Source organism: Pneumocystis jirovecii, assembly GCF_001477535.1.
Source record: "Pneumocystis jirovecii RU7 chromosome Unknown supercont1.18, whole genome shotgun sequence".
NCBI lineage: Eukaryota > Fungi > Ascomycota > Pneumocystomycetes > Pneumocystales > Pneumocystaceae > Pneumocystis > Pneumocystis jirovecii.
Window position 1 is genome coordinate 134,374 of NW_017264792.1, and position 15,546 is coordinate 149,919.

Sequence of the window (15,546 nt, forward strand, 5' to 3'; positions counted from 1 at the left end):
AAATCTGAAAAATCAGTCTGATAAGAAATAAAATGAAAAAATTATATATATAATAAGGAAGAATGGTAAGTAAATTAAGAGAATAAACCGTTATTGAAACCAAGAAAGCAACGGAAAATAGTTAGACAAAGACGGCAATATTTATATGAGCGGATGCAACAAAAAAATGAAGCACAATTACGAGAAAAAAGACGTTTATTGAAAGAATCACTGGAAAAGGGCAAATCACTTCCATCAGATATACGAGACGATGCACAGCTTAGAAAGGATTATAAATTTGATGAAGGAATGGATGAAGAAGAGTTAAACCGTATGGATGATGAGTATGGGAATCTGGGAGAACGGGAGCCCAAAATACTGATTACAACATCTCGTGAACCAAGTACTAAATTGTCACAATTTGCAAAAGAGATCAAGCTTTTGATTCCAAATTCACGGAGAATCAACAGAGGAAACTATGTTATTAACGATATAGTAGCAGCATGCCGATCAAATGATATAACAGATTTGATTATTTTGCATGAAACACGTGGTGTTCCTGACTGTGTAAGCGATCTTGGGTTTTTTGTTGGGGTTTAAAGATTTCTTAGCTTATTATAAGTCATTTTCCTTATGGCCCTACAGTGTCATTTACACTTCATAATGTATGACAGTAATTTATATCAAATGAGTAGTAATTGGTGCAGGTGATTCTTCGACATGATATACCAAATATAGGAAATGTGTCAGAAAGCTATCCAAGGCTGATTATGTTGAATTTGACATCAAAGTTGGGATTACGTGTAAAAAATGTTTTAAAAGCTCTTTTTCCTCCAAGTCCAAAAGAAAATAGTCATCGTGTTATAACATTTGCAAATCAAGGTTAGTTGAATCTGTTTCTCTTAGTTTATTACTAATTCAATGAAGAAGATTATATAAGCCTAAGGTACTTGATTTTATTTATTTTTTTAATAAATTGTTAATCATACTAGACACCATGTTTATCTAAGAACCGATTCAAAAAATATTGAGCTCGTTGAAGTGGGACCCCGATTAGAAATGCAGTAAGTGTATTAATATAAACTTCATTCAAAACTTGATTTTTATAGTTTATATGAAATCAAATTAGGTACTATAGATATGCCTACCGCAGATATAGAATGGCGTTTAAAACCTTATCAAAGACATAAATCATATGTTCTTTCCGATACTTAATTCTTGTAATATAATCAGACTTTGTGTATTTTAAAAATCAATTTTTTAACAATATAAAATTTTGCAATTTATCCAACATTAGTTATATTTGTGATCAACTTTAGAAAAATAGGATTTTTTTAATATTCTTTTTTGAAGAGTGGCTATTTGATATAAACTTTTAAAATAAAAATACTTTACAAGTATTAAATATAATTTATATTTCGAAATATTTACAGTAACTCTAATACAATCATTGTCTAAATATATTCTAAATTATTCATCTTTACAGTTAATTCACTTTTATTAATTTAGATTTATATGATAAAAAACTTTCGATTTAAATGTAATCAGAATTTTAATAATTTTTTAAAAAAAAAAAACAATAATATTTCTAATTTTCTTTAACAGAAAACTAAGGAATAAACTCTTTTAAACTTTCATGGGAACTCTCATAGTATTAGACTTTAAAAAAATCAATAGTTATTTTAAAAATGCCAGATGAAAAAGATTATTTATTTCACAACAGAATAAAAAAGGCCAAAAATAAAAATTTATTTTTAAGATTTTCAAAATTATATAAATTAGACATAATTAGTCAAAATATCAAAATTTTAGGTCATATATTTACTAAAAAACATAAATATATTTCATTTAATTCTAAACAAAAGCAAATGAGTTGCAACACACTATTGATACAATCGTTGACTTCAGCTCATACATTTGCAGATAATTTCAAATGTTTTAAAAAAAATATTAATTTTTATAATTTTATTACAATATTATTTGAATCTTTATTTCTACAAAAAAGTTTAAAAAATTACTCAATAGAAAAGTTATCTTTTGATTCATTTACAGGACCAATAGTGTGTAAAGAAGGGGTTTTGTCTACTCAAAGTTTTCTATCTGAGCGAATAGATTTACAATTCTTTACCTTAAAACCCATACAACAAGGTACATTGATGTTGAAAGTGACAAGGAGAAAAATAAAAAAAGTAATATTTTCTTTGGATATCAAAAATGGTATAATTACGTTTAGAGGAAGTTTATCTAAAACAAGTAAAGTATTCTTTTGTATATAATACTTTAATTAAAATGCTAACATAGTTTCTGTTGATGATATTCAAGACATTCGTGTTGGTCATGATTCTCGTAATTATAGAGAGCAGCTGAAAGTTGAAGTAGACTATGAAGATAAGTGGTTTAGTATTATTTGTCTTGTTAACCATAAATTAAAAATATTACATTTAATAGCACCAACATCAGAACTTAGACAGCAATGGGTAATTCTTTTAAAAAAAACTCAACAATATAGAATAGAAATGATGGGAAAACTTGGACTTATGGGAGAAAAGTTTGATGGTTGGCTTGAAAAACATTGGGAATTAATTAAAAAAAATGATTCTATTCAGTTTGAAGACATCGAAAAATTATGTAAAAAGCTTCATGTTAATGCATCTAAGGAATATTTAAGAAATACCTTTAACGAGATAGATACGTATTTAGTTGGAGAATTGAACTTTTCCCAGTTTCAGAAGTTCCTTAAATTATTAAAAGAACGTCAAGAAATCAACAATTTATTTAAAACTTATGCTAAATCCAATAAAGACTTTTTAAATTTTGAGGAATTTCAATTATTTTTAATAAATGAACAAGAGGTGATAGAAAAAATATAAAAACTATAAACTTATATTTTGAAGTTTAGTGATATTTTAGTTAATAAAGAAATATTTGAAAAATTCTCAGATAAGCAAAGTAATCTTATGTCTATTGAAAATTTTACGTCATTTTTATTTTCAGATAAAAATCCATTGATAATTACTTCTAATACAGATATGTCTCGCCCTCTAAACGAATATTATATCTCTTCAAGTCATAATACATATTTGCTAGGTAAACAATTTGGTGGAGAAAGTAGTATAGAAGGATATATTAAGGTACTGCAAAGAGGATGTAGATGCATAGAAAGTATAAAAAAATCAATATATATATTTGTTAATTTTATAAACAGTTGATTGTTGGGATGGTCCTGATGGTCCACTAGTATATCATGGTCATTGTTTGTATGAATTATTTTTTCTTTACTATAAATTAATTGATATTAGTACAACCAAAATATTATTTTATGATGTTATTTCTACAATTGCAAAATATGCATTTATCGTTTCTCCTTATCCTTTAATTCTTTCACTTGAAATTCATTGCTCTTTTTCTCAACAATATCTAATGATTTCAATACTGAAAGAACTACTTGGCGAAATGTTAATAACATCATTAATAGCTACTGATTCTAAAGTATTACCATCACCGATGGACTTAAAATATAAAATTCTTTTAAAAGTAAAATAAAATTTATTTTAGAATTATCTAATCTCCTAAGGTTAAGCAAAATTCCAAATACAATAATTTGGATGTTTTTGGACCAGACACATCAAATAGCACTACTACAGATACTACAGGTTCGTCTGACATTGATATGGATCTTATAAATATAAAAAAATATAAAACAAGATCTCATAAAAAAAATTCTGGGAAAATTATCGAACCTCTTTCAAATCTTTCAGTTTATATTAAAAGTATTAAATTCCACAATTTTTCTCTTCCAGGTACATATAAGTTATTACTGAATATTAAATATTTATATTTAAAAGAATCTAAAATATTTACACATATATTTTCATTCTCAGAAAAAAGTTTCAATAATATTATTAAAAATTCTAAAACTCAATTAGAAAAACATAATGTTAAGTATCTTATGAGGTTATATCCTAATTTTACACGAATTAATTCTACAAATTTTGAACCTCAGCAATATTGGCAAAAAGGTGTACAAATGGTTGCTTTAAATTGGCAGACTAATGGTAAACTTCATTATATTATTTATTATTTATTTGATTTTTATAATTAGATCTTGGGATACAAATAAATGATGCTATGTTTTCTGGTAATGATAGATATGGATACATATTGAAACCGTTATATCTTCGTATGACAGATGTAAAATATAATGAATCTAATATAATCTCTAATTCCAAAAAAATTCAATTAGACATAAAGGTTTTTGTTTATATAAGCGTATATGACATTTGTTAATTTATTTATAGATAATATCTGCTCAACAGCTTCCTAGAACTAAAGATTTTAAATATAATATTTTAAATCCATATGTTGAAATAGAATTTATAATGTTAAATAATGATCGAAAATTTTGGAGAACCTGTACACTTTATGATAATGGTTATAAACCTATTTGGAATGAAACTTTTACGACTATAATAGATCAATTTCAATTAGATTTTGTTTTTTTACGATTTAACATTTATAATGACAATTCGCCTTATTCTTTGGATGATATATTAATAGCAACATATTGCTTAAGATTAAATCTCTTACTTCCAGGTAATATTTTATATTTATTTTATATATTTAATTTTAATGATTAGTAGGTTATAAACATGTACCTTTGAATGATCAATATGGAGAAAAATATTTATTTTCTAATCTTTTTATAAATTATAAATATAAAATTTTTTAAAAAGTTAAAAATAACATTTAAAAATATAATTCAAATTTAATCATTTTTAATTTTTAAAAATCGTGTTAAATTTTATATAAACTTATATTTTGTATCCAAAAGCATGAAATTAAAAATATCTATTTTTTATATTGTCAATATTTATAAATAAGGTACTGGTTGATCTTATACAAAAAACTTTTTTGCAATTTAAATTTTGAATTTTCAATTATATTTCGAAACTTAAACGTTTTAAAGAATTCTGAGATGAGTTCTTTTGAAAATGCTGATTCTAATATAAATGAACCTTTAATGTAAGAAATGTTAATTCAGCTTATAATTGATTTATCTAAATTTAGAACTTTTAAATCTTTTGTTGATATTATTGAAAATTCATCAATTTCTATACCAATTGAAATTTTAAAAGAAATATTTATAAAAAAAATAAAAAATATTAAAAAGTATCTTATTAATCAAGGGAATATCTCAAAAAAATCAGAATATAATATATCTGAGGATTTCTTAGATATTTATGGGGAATTTACAACTTTAATTAAAGATCATGAAAAAATCGAGTATTTTGCAAAAGTTTTAAACATTCATACATCTAAATGTTCACGAATTATTTCTATATGTCAGAAACTATTCTTCATTCCTATTCAGGATGTTGATCTAGATTATATAATGAATACTTACATGTTTGAAAAACAATTTATGATTAGATTTATAATGAATATATTTCGTTTTAGTGCAGATGAAAAGCATCCATATTATGAACTGTCAAAAATTTTTATTTCAGAATTTGAAGAACAAAATTTTGTTATTAATTTTATAAAAATCATTGAAACTATTGAAAAATATGTTCCTCCTTCATTTATATCAGAAGAATTTAATATAACTTTTTGGTCAACAAACGTATGTTTTCTAATACTTACATAATATATTTATAATTTTTAGTTACTTAAAATACAATTTGAATTACTTAGACTTATTTTTATTTTAATTTATTATAAAACACCATGTACTTTAGAAATTGTTATTAATTGGTTTCGATTAATGAAAGAATCTCACTATTTTCTAAACAAGAAGGAAGTATATTAATACTATATAATATAGCTCTGAATTAACAAAATAAGATATATAATAGCAACGATGAAATTAACATGTTACAGCGAATTGTTTCTTTATCACTTATTATTTCTATTGAAATAATAAGACCCAGTCGTGATTTAAATATATGTATGAGTATTTCTTTTTTTAATTGGTTTAACTTAGTTTTTAGCAAATGAACTTTTATATGATAATATTTTTTATAGTTCACCTGACACATTTCTCGAAGTCCATGATACTATTGTAAAATTAGTAAATAATTTCATCTGGTCACCTGTAATAATAGCTTGGGGTATAATTTTGCATGAACTTTTTATTGATATTACAGAAAGACAAGAATCTATTAAAGAATATCAATTAATTCAGGTTAAAAAAATAAATTAGTTTTAAATTTTATTTAGTTTTTTATAGGACAAAATTTTTCCTAATAATTCATTCGAAACATCTAGATATCTTATTGATATCTCATTAAAACATAATGTTCTTGGAATGATTGGTAAAATGATTTCATCTTTTTCTTTTAGTGATGATATCTGCATTACTACATATAAAATGGTTTTAAAAGAACTTTTCAGAAGGATATTAAGCTATGTTAAATTTTCAGATAGTGTAGTAAATTGTTTTATTAAAATTCATGAAGAAAATAATTATTCAAATCTTGATTTGGCTCATGCATTTTGGTCAGATGATATTATTATGCGTTTGCTTCATTCTGCAAGAACAAGATTTCCTTATGATTTTTTTTCTATGATTCGTATATGTAAATCAGTTTCTTCAGATTATAAATCAACGTATGATTTTTTAAAAAATATCTCAACATTTACACAAATAACTCCTATTGGGTTCAAAGGTTATGATATATTAGAAGAAGTTAGTGGAACTTTTGTTAAATTAAGTGATGACTTAAAAATTTTTTCAGCAAAAACATTTAATAATTCTAATGATATAATAATTCCTAAGGATAGTTTAGGTAGAATTATATCTTATGATATTTCTCCACCGGTAATCATGTGGAATTATACATATTCTGCATGGGGATTTCTAGGAAAAATACTAGAAGTAAGCTTAATCGATAGATTATTTATAAAGGATCAAGAAATTATTATTGAAATTATTCTAATTATGACCAATATTTTAAAGTCTGATAATGATTTAGGAAAACAACTTATTATTGATATGTCATCTGAATTAATAGATCAGGGAGATATTGTAGGAATAGTAAGAGAAATATGTTCTTTATCTTTTCAACTTAATGAAATTTCTCAATCTGTGCGTCTTAACTTAATAAGTGTTTCTATTAATTTTTTGAGTGAAGCCATTCGATTTTCTGAAAATTGGTTAGATGTTTTTAAATTAAATTTATTAAACAAAAATGGAAATTCAGGGTTTCTTTCAAATATTTTTTCTTCCACTGAGGTATTTTCTTTTATAAATATTCTCTCTTATGAAATTAGGCCATTCTTGCTGATTATTCTGTTCAAATATCCTTTTTAAATCTTTTAAAAATTTTAGTAGAAAAATATATTTCAACTACTATTCATCAACATAATTTTCAAAACTTTCAAACTAATTACTTAACGATAGCCATTAAATACAGTTACGAAATATTTGAGAGTTTTATTGAATGGAGATATATTTCTTTATTTCAGAAATATGATATAGGATTTATTATAACTTCATTGTTTTTAAGAATTCTCGAATTTAAATATAGTTTGGATACCCGTTGTCAAAATTCTCCTATTGTAAGTTTAGTTGGGTCTTTGGCAGAATTTATTGTGGATAAATTTCTTTCTCAAAATCCAAATTCTAAATGTTTATATACTTTATGGAAAGTTTTTAAAGACAAACATAATGCAAATATTTATAAACAATGGGTGAAACAAACAATTAATTTTATAATTTGTCTTATCAGAATTCGTGAGAAAATGAAGTAATTTTTTTATTTTATCATTTTTATCTAATTTGAAATTAGATATCCTTTGTCTGCACTGGAAAGACAACTATTTCAAAAACTTCCGGCAATATTACATTTCTTATCATTTTCTCAGCAATACCATATTCCCATATTGCAATTAGTTACAGATCTAATATCTTCTTCATCTCAAGAATTACCTTTATTAGCTTATCTTTCAGACTATACTACTGTTTTTATAGAAAATCTTAAATATATTATTTCTAATCCAATTATCGATCAAAATGTTAAAGTTCATGTTTGGAAATTTTCCAGTGCTGTTATGAAGTTTCAACAACAAGGATTAGCTATTCTTCTTTTAACAGGGAGCACTACTTTTCAACAAAATAATTTTAACCAGGAAAAGTCAAATACATCATTATTTAAATTAGCAATTCTTGAGTTGTATAAAATAAATAATCTTAATACTATATCAAATCCAATATATATAGGTATAATTTTTATTTTTTTTTTTTTTTAAAAAAGAATTAATAGAGAATAGCATCTTTTCTTGAATTTATTGCTAATGCTCAAAATTATTGGGCTTCAGTTGTCCCATTAGAGTTCAAAGATAACAAATTTTGGTCAGAAATTTTGATTTTAATAGATTCTATTAGTAATTTAAAATCAAATTTTTCAGAAGATTTAACTAATATGTGCTACAAAATTTCTATTATTACTTTTTCAGTGCAAATTTGTATAGCAGAAATATATTCACAATCTCAAACTCAATCAGCTATCTTAGAAACAGATTTTAAAAAAATCTTGTTAAATAAGCTCGATTCTTATTCAAATTATATTTTAAGTATAAGTGGATATCGTGTTTCACTTCACTCAAATCTAAAAAAGAACTTTGAAAGAACGTATCCTGATCAATCTTTAATTTCTTTTAAAAATAGTGGAATTATTAAATCTCCATTATATGGTGATAAATATTTTTACAATTTAGATATAACGAATATTATTTTAGGGAATAATAATGTATCATTTGCATATTTAAGCGAAATGAGAGAAGCAAACTTGAATTTATCTCTTTTAGATGCTCAAGTGGTAATTTTTATTTACTTAAAGTAAAATTATGATTTATTTTGATAGATGCTTTTACGAGCATGGATTTTTCTTTGTTCAGTTATTTTCCATCCTAAATCTTTAGAAGCAGAAAATCTTAAAACTTATGTTAATGTTATTATAACCGCATTAAAAGCAAATTCAGAAGAAAATATTGATCCTTCAATTATAATGTCAATTGCATGTGAAAGAGCAGAATTATCATTATTTCTTACAATGCATCTTCAAACAATTAAATCTAAATTTAATTTAGGGAAATATTTTTCTACAATTTTATTACATGCATGGAAAGCAATAAGTTCAGTAGAAGCAAATTTCTTGCTTTCAATTGGTACTAAAAACTCACAATATACGCGTACAATATTAAAAATAATATATATATGTTTACATGGAATTAATTCGTCAGAGGATCGTATTGAAAATTATATAATATTTCCTATTTTAATAGGTTTATCTGACCTCGTTTTAACACGAGGGGCTTCTAAATTATTTTCAAAGGCGTTAGAAACACCCACTTCTATATTTCCATCAGATATTATGCTATTCGCTGCTATTGCCGAGGAAATTTTTGATATTCAAGGAATTGAAGCGTTATATGATACTATAAGCGCATCAATGTTTCAACATGATAATTTTCAGTCAATTATAACTTTTTTTTCTAATATTGATCCTATTAAAAAAAATCAAGATAGTTATCTTTTTGCAGAAGCAAGTCTTTTATTTTTATATGTATTTTCATCAATTCCATCATTATCAGAACAACTTGTTATTTATGGTTTATTAAACATGCTCATTGATGCGTCTATATGCCATCAGATTCAGAAAAGAGATACACATTTACAAAATTCTAATACAGGACCTATTTCTTTAAATTTATATCAATTATGGGTTCGTGGTATTTTACCTATTGTTCTTAATTTACTTCGTTATGTTGGGAGTCGAATTTCTACAGAAATATTAGGTTTCTTAAAAATTTATAGTGTACAAATACAAACTGCTTTTGGAAATTGGAATAGACCTGTTGTTGTTACTAGTTTGATTATAGAAGAGACTTTTTTATTGGTAATGATATTTGATATTCTACATATGGAAAAAAATTATAGTAGCGACTATTTATTTAATAAAACAGAGTTACTAGAATCTATCACATATTTACTTTCACATCCCAAGTATATAATATTTTATTTTCTATTAATCATTAATTGCTTTAGATATTTAGCTATATTAATTATGCCAGTAACAGAAATGGATCATTTGATAGCAGCAAAATCATCTGAATCTGACAATGATGCAATTTCATCCGAAAAATTTATTAGTTATATATCAGAGAAACTAAGAGAATTATGTAATTTTCTACAAAGTCATTGACCGGAATTTTAAACAAATTATTTTATATTACAAATATTTTTTTTATATTCATTAATAATTCATACTATCTTTCATTCCATTTATCATACTGTATATAATCATCATATAGTTTTTTAAAGATAATCTTACCATGATTATCTAATGTATTATTTATCATTTCAAATTCATATTTAGAGAGTACTTTAAAAATTTCCATTATTAACAATGTAAGGATATCCTTAACCTCTTTATTTATAGAACAGTATAATAATAATTTAATATATTCAATTATAATCCATAAAAGATATTTTGAAATAGTTTTTTCAGATGTTTTAGATAAACCTAAATTTAATTTCTTATCTTTATTTAAATGTAAAGTTTTAATCCAAGATAATAAAGTATCTGAATAGATTTTAACAGAAGATATAGAACATGATGAAGAGGGTAAAATCCAACTAGGTCTTCTTTGAAAAATACTATTTTTAATCATTTTAGTATCCATATTCTTATAGAAAAATAAATGTAATAATGATTGAAAACAAATAGTAAGTAAATGATAACGTTTAGACAATCTTTTATAATTTTTTTTTATTATTAAAGATATCATTTTGCAAAAACCTTCACAAATATCATCAATAGTAATATCTGAAGACGTTTTAAGAAGAGAAAAAGGTGATAAAGATTTAACTATTATAACAAAAAGTTGATCTAAATTTTGAAGTGAAAAATATGACTTATTTTTTTAGAAAAAAATCATTTAATTTCATATACATACCTTTTTAAGTAAAAGGATATTAAATAAATTTATAAAATTATATAATACTTCTAAATCCGTTGTTCTTTTAGCAATTAAAATCAAACGAAAAATAGTTGTTTGAAATAATTCTAAATATTCTGAATATTTTTCTCGTAGCTTATTTTCTAAAATATTTAAATGGAAAAACTAATAATAGTAGAATAACCTTTTTCTATTCTGATTAACAAAATTGCAGACAAAATATTTGCTACCATATTAATATTTTCTGTTTCCCAAAAACTACATGATAGTATCGTACATATCTTTTTGAAATCTTGAAATTCTAAACTTTGTAATCTTTTTTGAATGAAATAATAAATAGATAAAGACTGAAAATTAGAATAATTAGATATTTTAAATTCATCTGTATAAGATAACTGCATATTCTTGAAAATAGCTATTAAAGCTACACATATTTCTAATATATCATCATAATTTTCGGCTTTATTACAGTAAGTTTTTAATAAAAACAGAAGTAAATCTTGAGATTTTTTATGTAAATGACTATTTATATTTTCATAGTAAAAACATACTTTAGATATGAAAAATATAAGTTGTTTTAAAAGATCTTAAAATATTAATTTGGAAATATTAAAAAATAAATTTAGTATACCTTTGTCATGAATTTTAAAAGAAACTGAAAAAGATAATTGAAAAAAAAACTGAAATAAATATACTGAGTTTAGTATTTTTTCAAAACTCAAATCATTTTTTTGAAAAAATTGCAATAATATTTTTAAACATTTTTTAATAGCTTTGAAATAAAATTTTATCAATTGAGTAATTTTTTTTTTAAATAAATTATGATTAGAACTAAAATTGATTAATAAAATAAAAAAATGAAAATTTAAATACTATTTAAATCCATCTTGAATTTCGAAAGATAAAATTAAAATTAATTGAATAATTCCAGGTATATAAAACTCATATTCAATTTGCTGATATAAAAACTTATGATAATAATCAAATAAGTCCACATGATAATTTTCAATAACTTCGACTAGCTTATTAATAAGAAAATTATCAGAAAATATCTTTTTTCTATTTTATTAAATTATTATAATTTCAATGTATTAAAATAAAATACCTAAGTATTTCTTTAGATATTAAATTAGAAATAATATTCAAAGACTCATTCTTTACTTTAATATTATCTAAACTAAGATATAAATATATTAGAGGAAAAATATTATATAACTATAATTATTTAGAAATATAAATATTTTTTAAAATCTTACCATTGAATTTAATGTATTTGTTGTTACCATTATTCTATATAGTAACTTACGATTTTCGATTACTATATCTATCAAACATTGTTTAGTAGTAAATTGAAAATCTTTGTAAAATAAAAAATCTAATAACTTTTCTTTTGTTGAATCTTCTATACAATTAATAGGAATTATTTGTATGTATTTAATAAGTTTTTTAAATTCTAAAATATCAAAATTATTTATTTTTGTCTTAAAGCTTTTATGCATTTTTTTATTACAATAAGATTCTATATTATTTAATAATAATAATTTATCAATCTTATTAGAGAAAATATAATCCATTAATACAAATAGAGATGCATCTATATCAAAAATCAAAATTAATTGCACTATTTATAATATATACCTCTAAATAAATCCAATTCATAAATTTCAGCATTAGATAAGTAAATATACCACAAATTTGAAAATGTTAACATTTCATTTATATCAGAATCTCCTGAAGTATTTTGAATACTATATTTTAAAAGAAAATTCATAATTTTTCTAATTTTATCAAAAAAAGACAATTTACTAATATATGTTAATATTTTTTCGTAAATGAAGTTGTAATACTTTATTAAATATAACCATTGATTATTTATTATATAAATATATGCTATGCTTATATTAGTACTATTTATTAGCTGTATTTTTCCAGCTTTCCAAAAAGAATTAATAGAGGCATTTTCAAGATAAAATAGTATATGATCTAAAACCAAATCCGTTAGTGATAAAAGATCTTTAGTCTTAAATTCTTCTGAGGCACATTGGTCAAAATATTGCATATAAACTAGTTGACATAAGATCTAAATATTTAAAAATACATAAATATATTAGAATAATATACCGTATAAAAAGTTATTTTAGATTCGAGTCCTTTAAACATTGTTATAGACTTAATATATTCTAAAGTTTTATACGGATCTGTAAGTGATATATATTCATAAGATAACTGCATTGCTTTATAATGAATTCTAAATATCAAATATATGCCAGGATCATTAAAAAAAAAAGAAATGTTTGAAAAAACTTTGATTAGAATAGATTCATATAATTTAACTAAATCTTTTGAAATATCTCGAATTATTGAAATATCAACTGACTCTTGTATTATAGAAAGTAAAGGATAAAAAACAAAAAATGAACTTTTCACTTTATTTTTTGAAATATTTAAAGAAGATAAATGTTTTGAAAACAAATCATTTTTTTGATTCAAATATATCGGTTTTTCCAGCACTTTAAAATTATTTTCTTTCAAAATATCATCAATTATTGTCCTTATTTGATTTAATGAAAGATTATTAGTTAATTCCATAACTCTATAATCTAATTAAATTTTAATATATTTATATTTTCTTCCTACATAGTCAAAATTTCATCACTAAGTAATATACAGTCATTGTTAAGTGGAAATTTTAAAAATTTTATCCAATCATTTATAAATTTGTGTAAATTTCTATGTGATTTGTAGTTATTTACGAATATTCTTATCACCTTGAAACATATTTTTGAATATTCAGATGTAATATCAACCTTTAAAATAGCAAAAGTTAAAGACAATTATTAATTGTAATAAAATTTTTACCTCACAAAGACTTAACCATAACTGTTCATTATATGGCAAGATTAATTCGGAATCAATTTTTAAAAGATTGTATAATAATTTCCATCCAATTGTTATTATATTGTCTTAAAAAATTAAAAATAAATTTATAGATCTGAAACATACCTTCTCGATCTTTAATTAAAGAAAAAGATTTCTCTAATATTTCAAGCATTTGTTGTTCTAATACAACGAATAATTTATGATAACCACCAATATTTTTCGAAAGCTCTAAAATATCTGAAATAGTTAAATATTTTAAAGCATCTTCTGCAGATAACTTAATTGCCAATTTTAGTATTTCAGAAAGAAACATATCAGTAAGACGTGCCATTTTTGATGAATTTAAATTAATTTTTACCTTCGAATATATTGAATTACAACCAAGAGAGTTTTGTGCAATCTCTAAAAGTTTTGGAAGAGACAATAAAACATCTACGCTTTTTATTAATCTTATATCAAAAAAAAAAAAAATTACTAGAATGATAAGAAATATCTGTTAAGTTCTTTAATAGACAGTCAAGAAATAATTCCAAATTAGATACTTTTGAGATCATACTTTTAGATTCAGAATTTGAAGTTTGAAAATTTATATAATTAATTAATGATTCAGGAGAAAATAAAGTTTTATGAAGAATAATAGAAAACAAATCATTAATCCATGATGGAGCATCATTTTTTCCAACGATATAACAAACATAGGGCAAAATTCTAGAAGCAACTATTTCAGAGACCTAATTTGTTAATTTAATAATTTATATATATGTTACAAACATTTTTAAAATTCTCAAAACCATACATAGAATTCTTCCATATTTTGAGAATCTGGTATCCTAAATTAGATATTGTATTATTAGAAAGATTTAAATTTCTGATACAATAAAAAAAATTTGCCAAAATTGTAGTAGTAGTATCAAATGATCCTCGAATAAATAAAGAAAGTGTTTCTTCAGATAAAATATATTCCAAATTTTTTTGAATTGAAGAAATTAATAATAAAACTTGCTCTTTATCTGGAGCCTCTGTAACTAATGAGAATGATATAGAGAGAAGAGCTGTAAATGAATGCTTTTGAAAGCTAAAACATTTAGATTCTATTAAGAGATTTTGAGATTTCAAAACGATATTTAAAAAATCCCATAATTTCGGAAGAATAGTTATAGATTCTAAACTAAGATTAATTAGTATTTTATTTAAAATATTTCATTTAAATACTTATTTAGTTTAACTTCTTTAAGTTTATCCAAGATCCAATTTAAAAGAAATCCTTCTTTTTGAATAAAATATACATTTATACGTCCTTCTAAAAGATCATATGCTGTTTTTAACTGTTCTCCTAATGCTTCTGATTTACTTCTTAAAAAATGAGCAAGGTCTTGAGTACTAACTACAGGTATATTCTATAAATAAATTAAATTTATAACAATAAAGTAATCTTCTACTTTCCAAAGAAATAGACAGCATCTCTTAAGTATAAATAAACATTTGTTTGCAAAAAAAACTGAAACATACAAAAATCAAGAATTACATTGGAAAGATCCTAGTCGATAAAAGTATAAATATTAATATATAATATTTCAAAAAACTTATAAATTTTAAATAGTTATTCTAGATAAAAAATGACATTTTAAAAATATTTAATATGAATAATATTTTTTAAATATAAAATTTTGAAAGTTTAAAAATAATAAATAAATTTAAGGTTTTAAAAATATAATCATTAAAAAT

At 22.8% G+C, this 15,546-nt stretch overlaps 4 protein-coding genes across 4 annotated transcripts; 3 read left to right on the forward strand and 1 right to left on the reverse strand.

Annotated features, from left to right (window-relative positions):
• Nucleotides 1-153: 153 nt before the first annotated feature.
• On the forward strand, nt 154-1,194 carry T551_03581 (snoRNA-binding rRNA-processing protein IMP4; the record flags this gene model as incomplete). The annotated part of the gene is made up of 6 exons (XM_018375844.1): nt 154-546; nt 591-644; nt 687-861; nt 907-925; nt 972-1,043; nt 1,089-1,194. The coding sequence occupies 6 exons, from the start codon at nt 154-156 to the stop codon at nt 1,192-1,194; spliced, it is 819 nt and encodes a 272-aa protein (XP_018227985.1).
• A 473-nt stretch (nt 1,195-1,667) lies between these two features.
• Nucleotides 1,668-4,708, forward strand: T551_03582 (phosphatidylinositol phospholipase C; the record flags this gene model as incomplete). The annotated part of the gene is made up of 10 exons (XM_018375845.1): nt 1,668-2,232; nt 2,281-2,831; nt 2,874-3,141; nt 3,185-3,236; nt 3,279-3,513; nt 3,554-3,779; nt 3,825-4,034; nt 4,082-4,230; nt 4,278-4,572; nt 4,620-4,708. 10 exons carry the CDS (start codon nt 1,668-1,670, stop codon nt 4,706-4,708), a joined length of 2,640 nt encoding a protein of 879 aa, XP_018227986.1.
• Nucleotides 4,709-5,008: 300 nt separating this feature from the next.
• On the forward strand, nt 5,009-10,184 carry T551_03583 (uncharacterized protein; the record flags this gene model as incomplete). Its single annotated transcript, XM_018375846.1, has 10 exons — nt 5,009-5,602; nt 5,645-5,779; nt 5,824-5,932; nt 5,970-6,163; nt 6,209-7,213; nt 7,252-7,727; nt 7,770-8,200; nt 8,251-8,798; nt 8,844-9,985; nt 10,028-10,184. 10 exons carry the CDS (start codon nt 5,009-5,011, stop codon nt 10,182-10,184), a joined length of 4,791 nt encoding a protein of 1,596 aa, XP_018227987.1.
• A 64-nt stretch (nt 10,185-10,248) lies between these two features.
• T551_03584 (uncharacterized protein) lies at nt 10,249-15,218 on the reverse strand (the record flags this gene model as incomplete). The annotated part of the gene is made up of 16 exons (XM_018375847.1): nt 15,034-15,218; nt 14,593-14,989; nt 14,297-14,552; nt 13,945-14,253; nt 13,801-13,904; nt 13,579-13,748; nt 13,063-13,534; nt 12,789-13,021; nt 12,580-12,746; nt 12,198-12,535; nt 12,047-12,156; nt 11,815-12,000; nt 11,573-11,772; nt 11,126-11,527; nt 10,939-11,084; nt 10,249-10,896 (listed from the first exon to the last, which is right to left on the reverse strand). Exons 2-16 carry the CDS (start codon nt 14,617-14,619, stop codon nt 10,249-10,251), a joined length of 3,768 nt encoding a protein of 1,255 aa, XP_018227988.1. The 5' UTR covers nt 14,620-14,989; nt 15,034-15,218.
• Between the last annotated feature and the right edge of the window lie 328 nt (nt 15,219-15,546).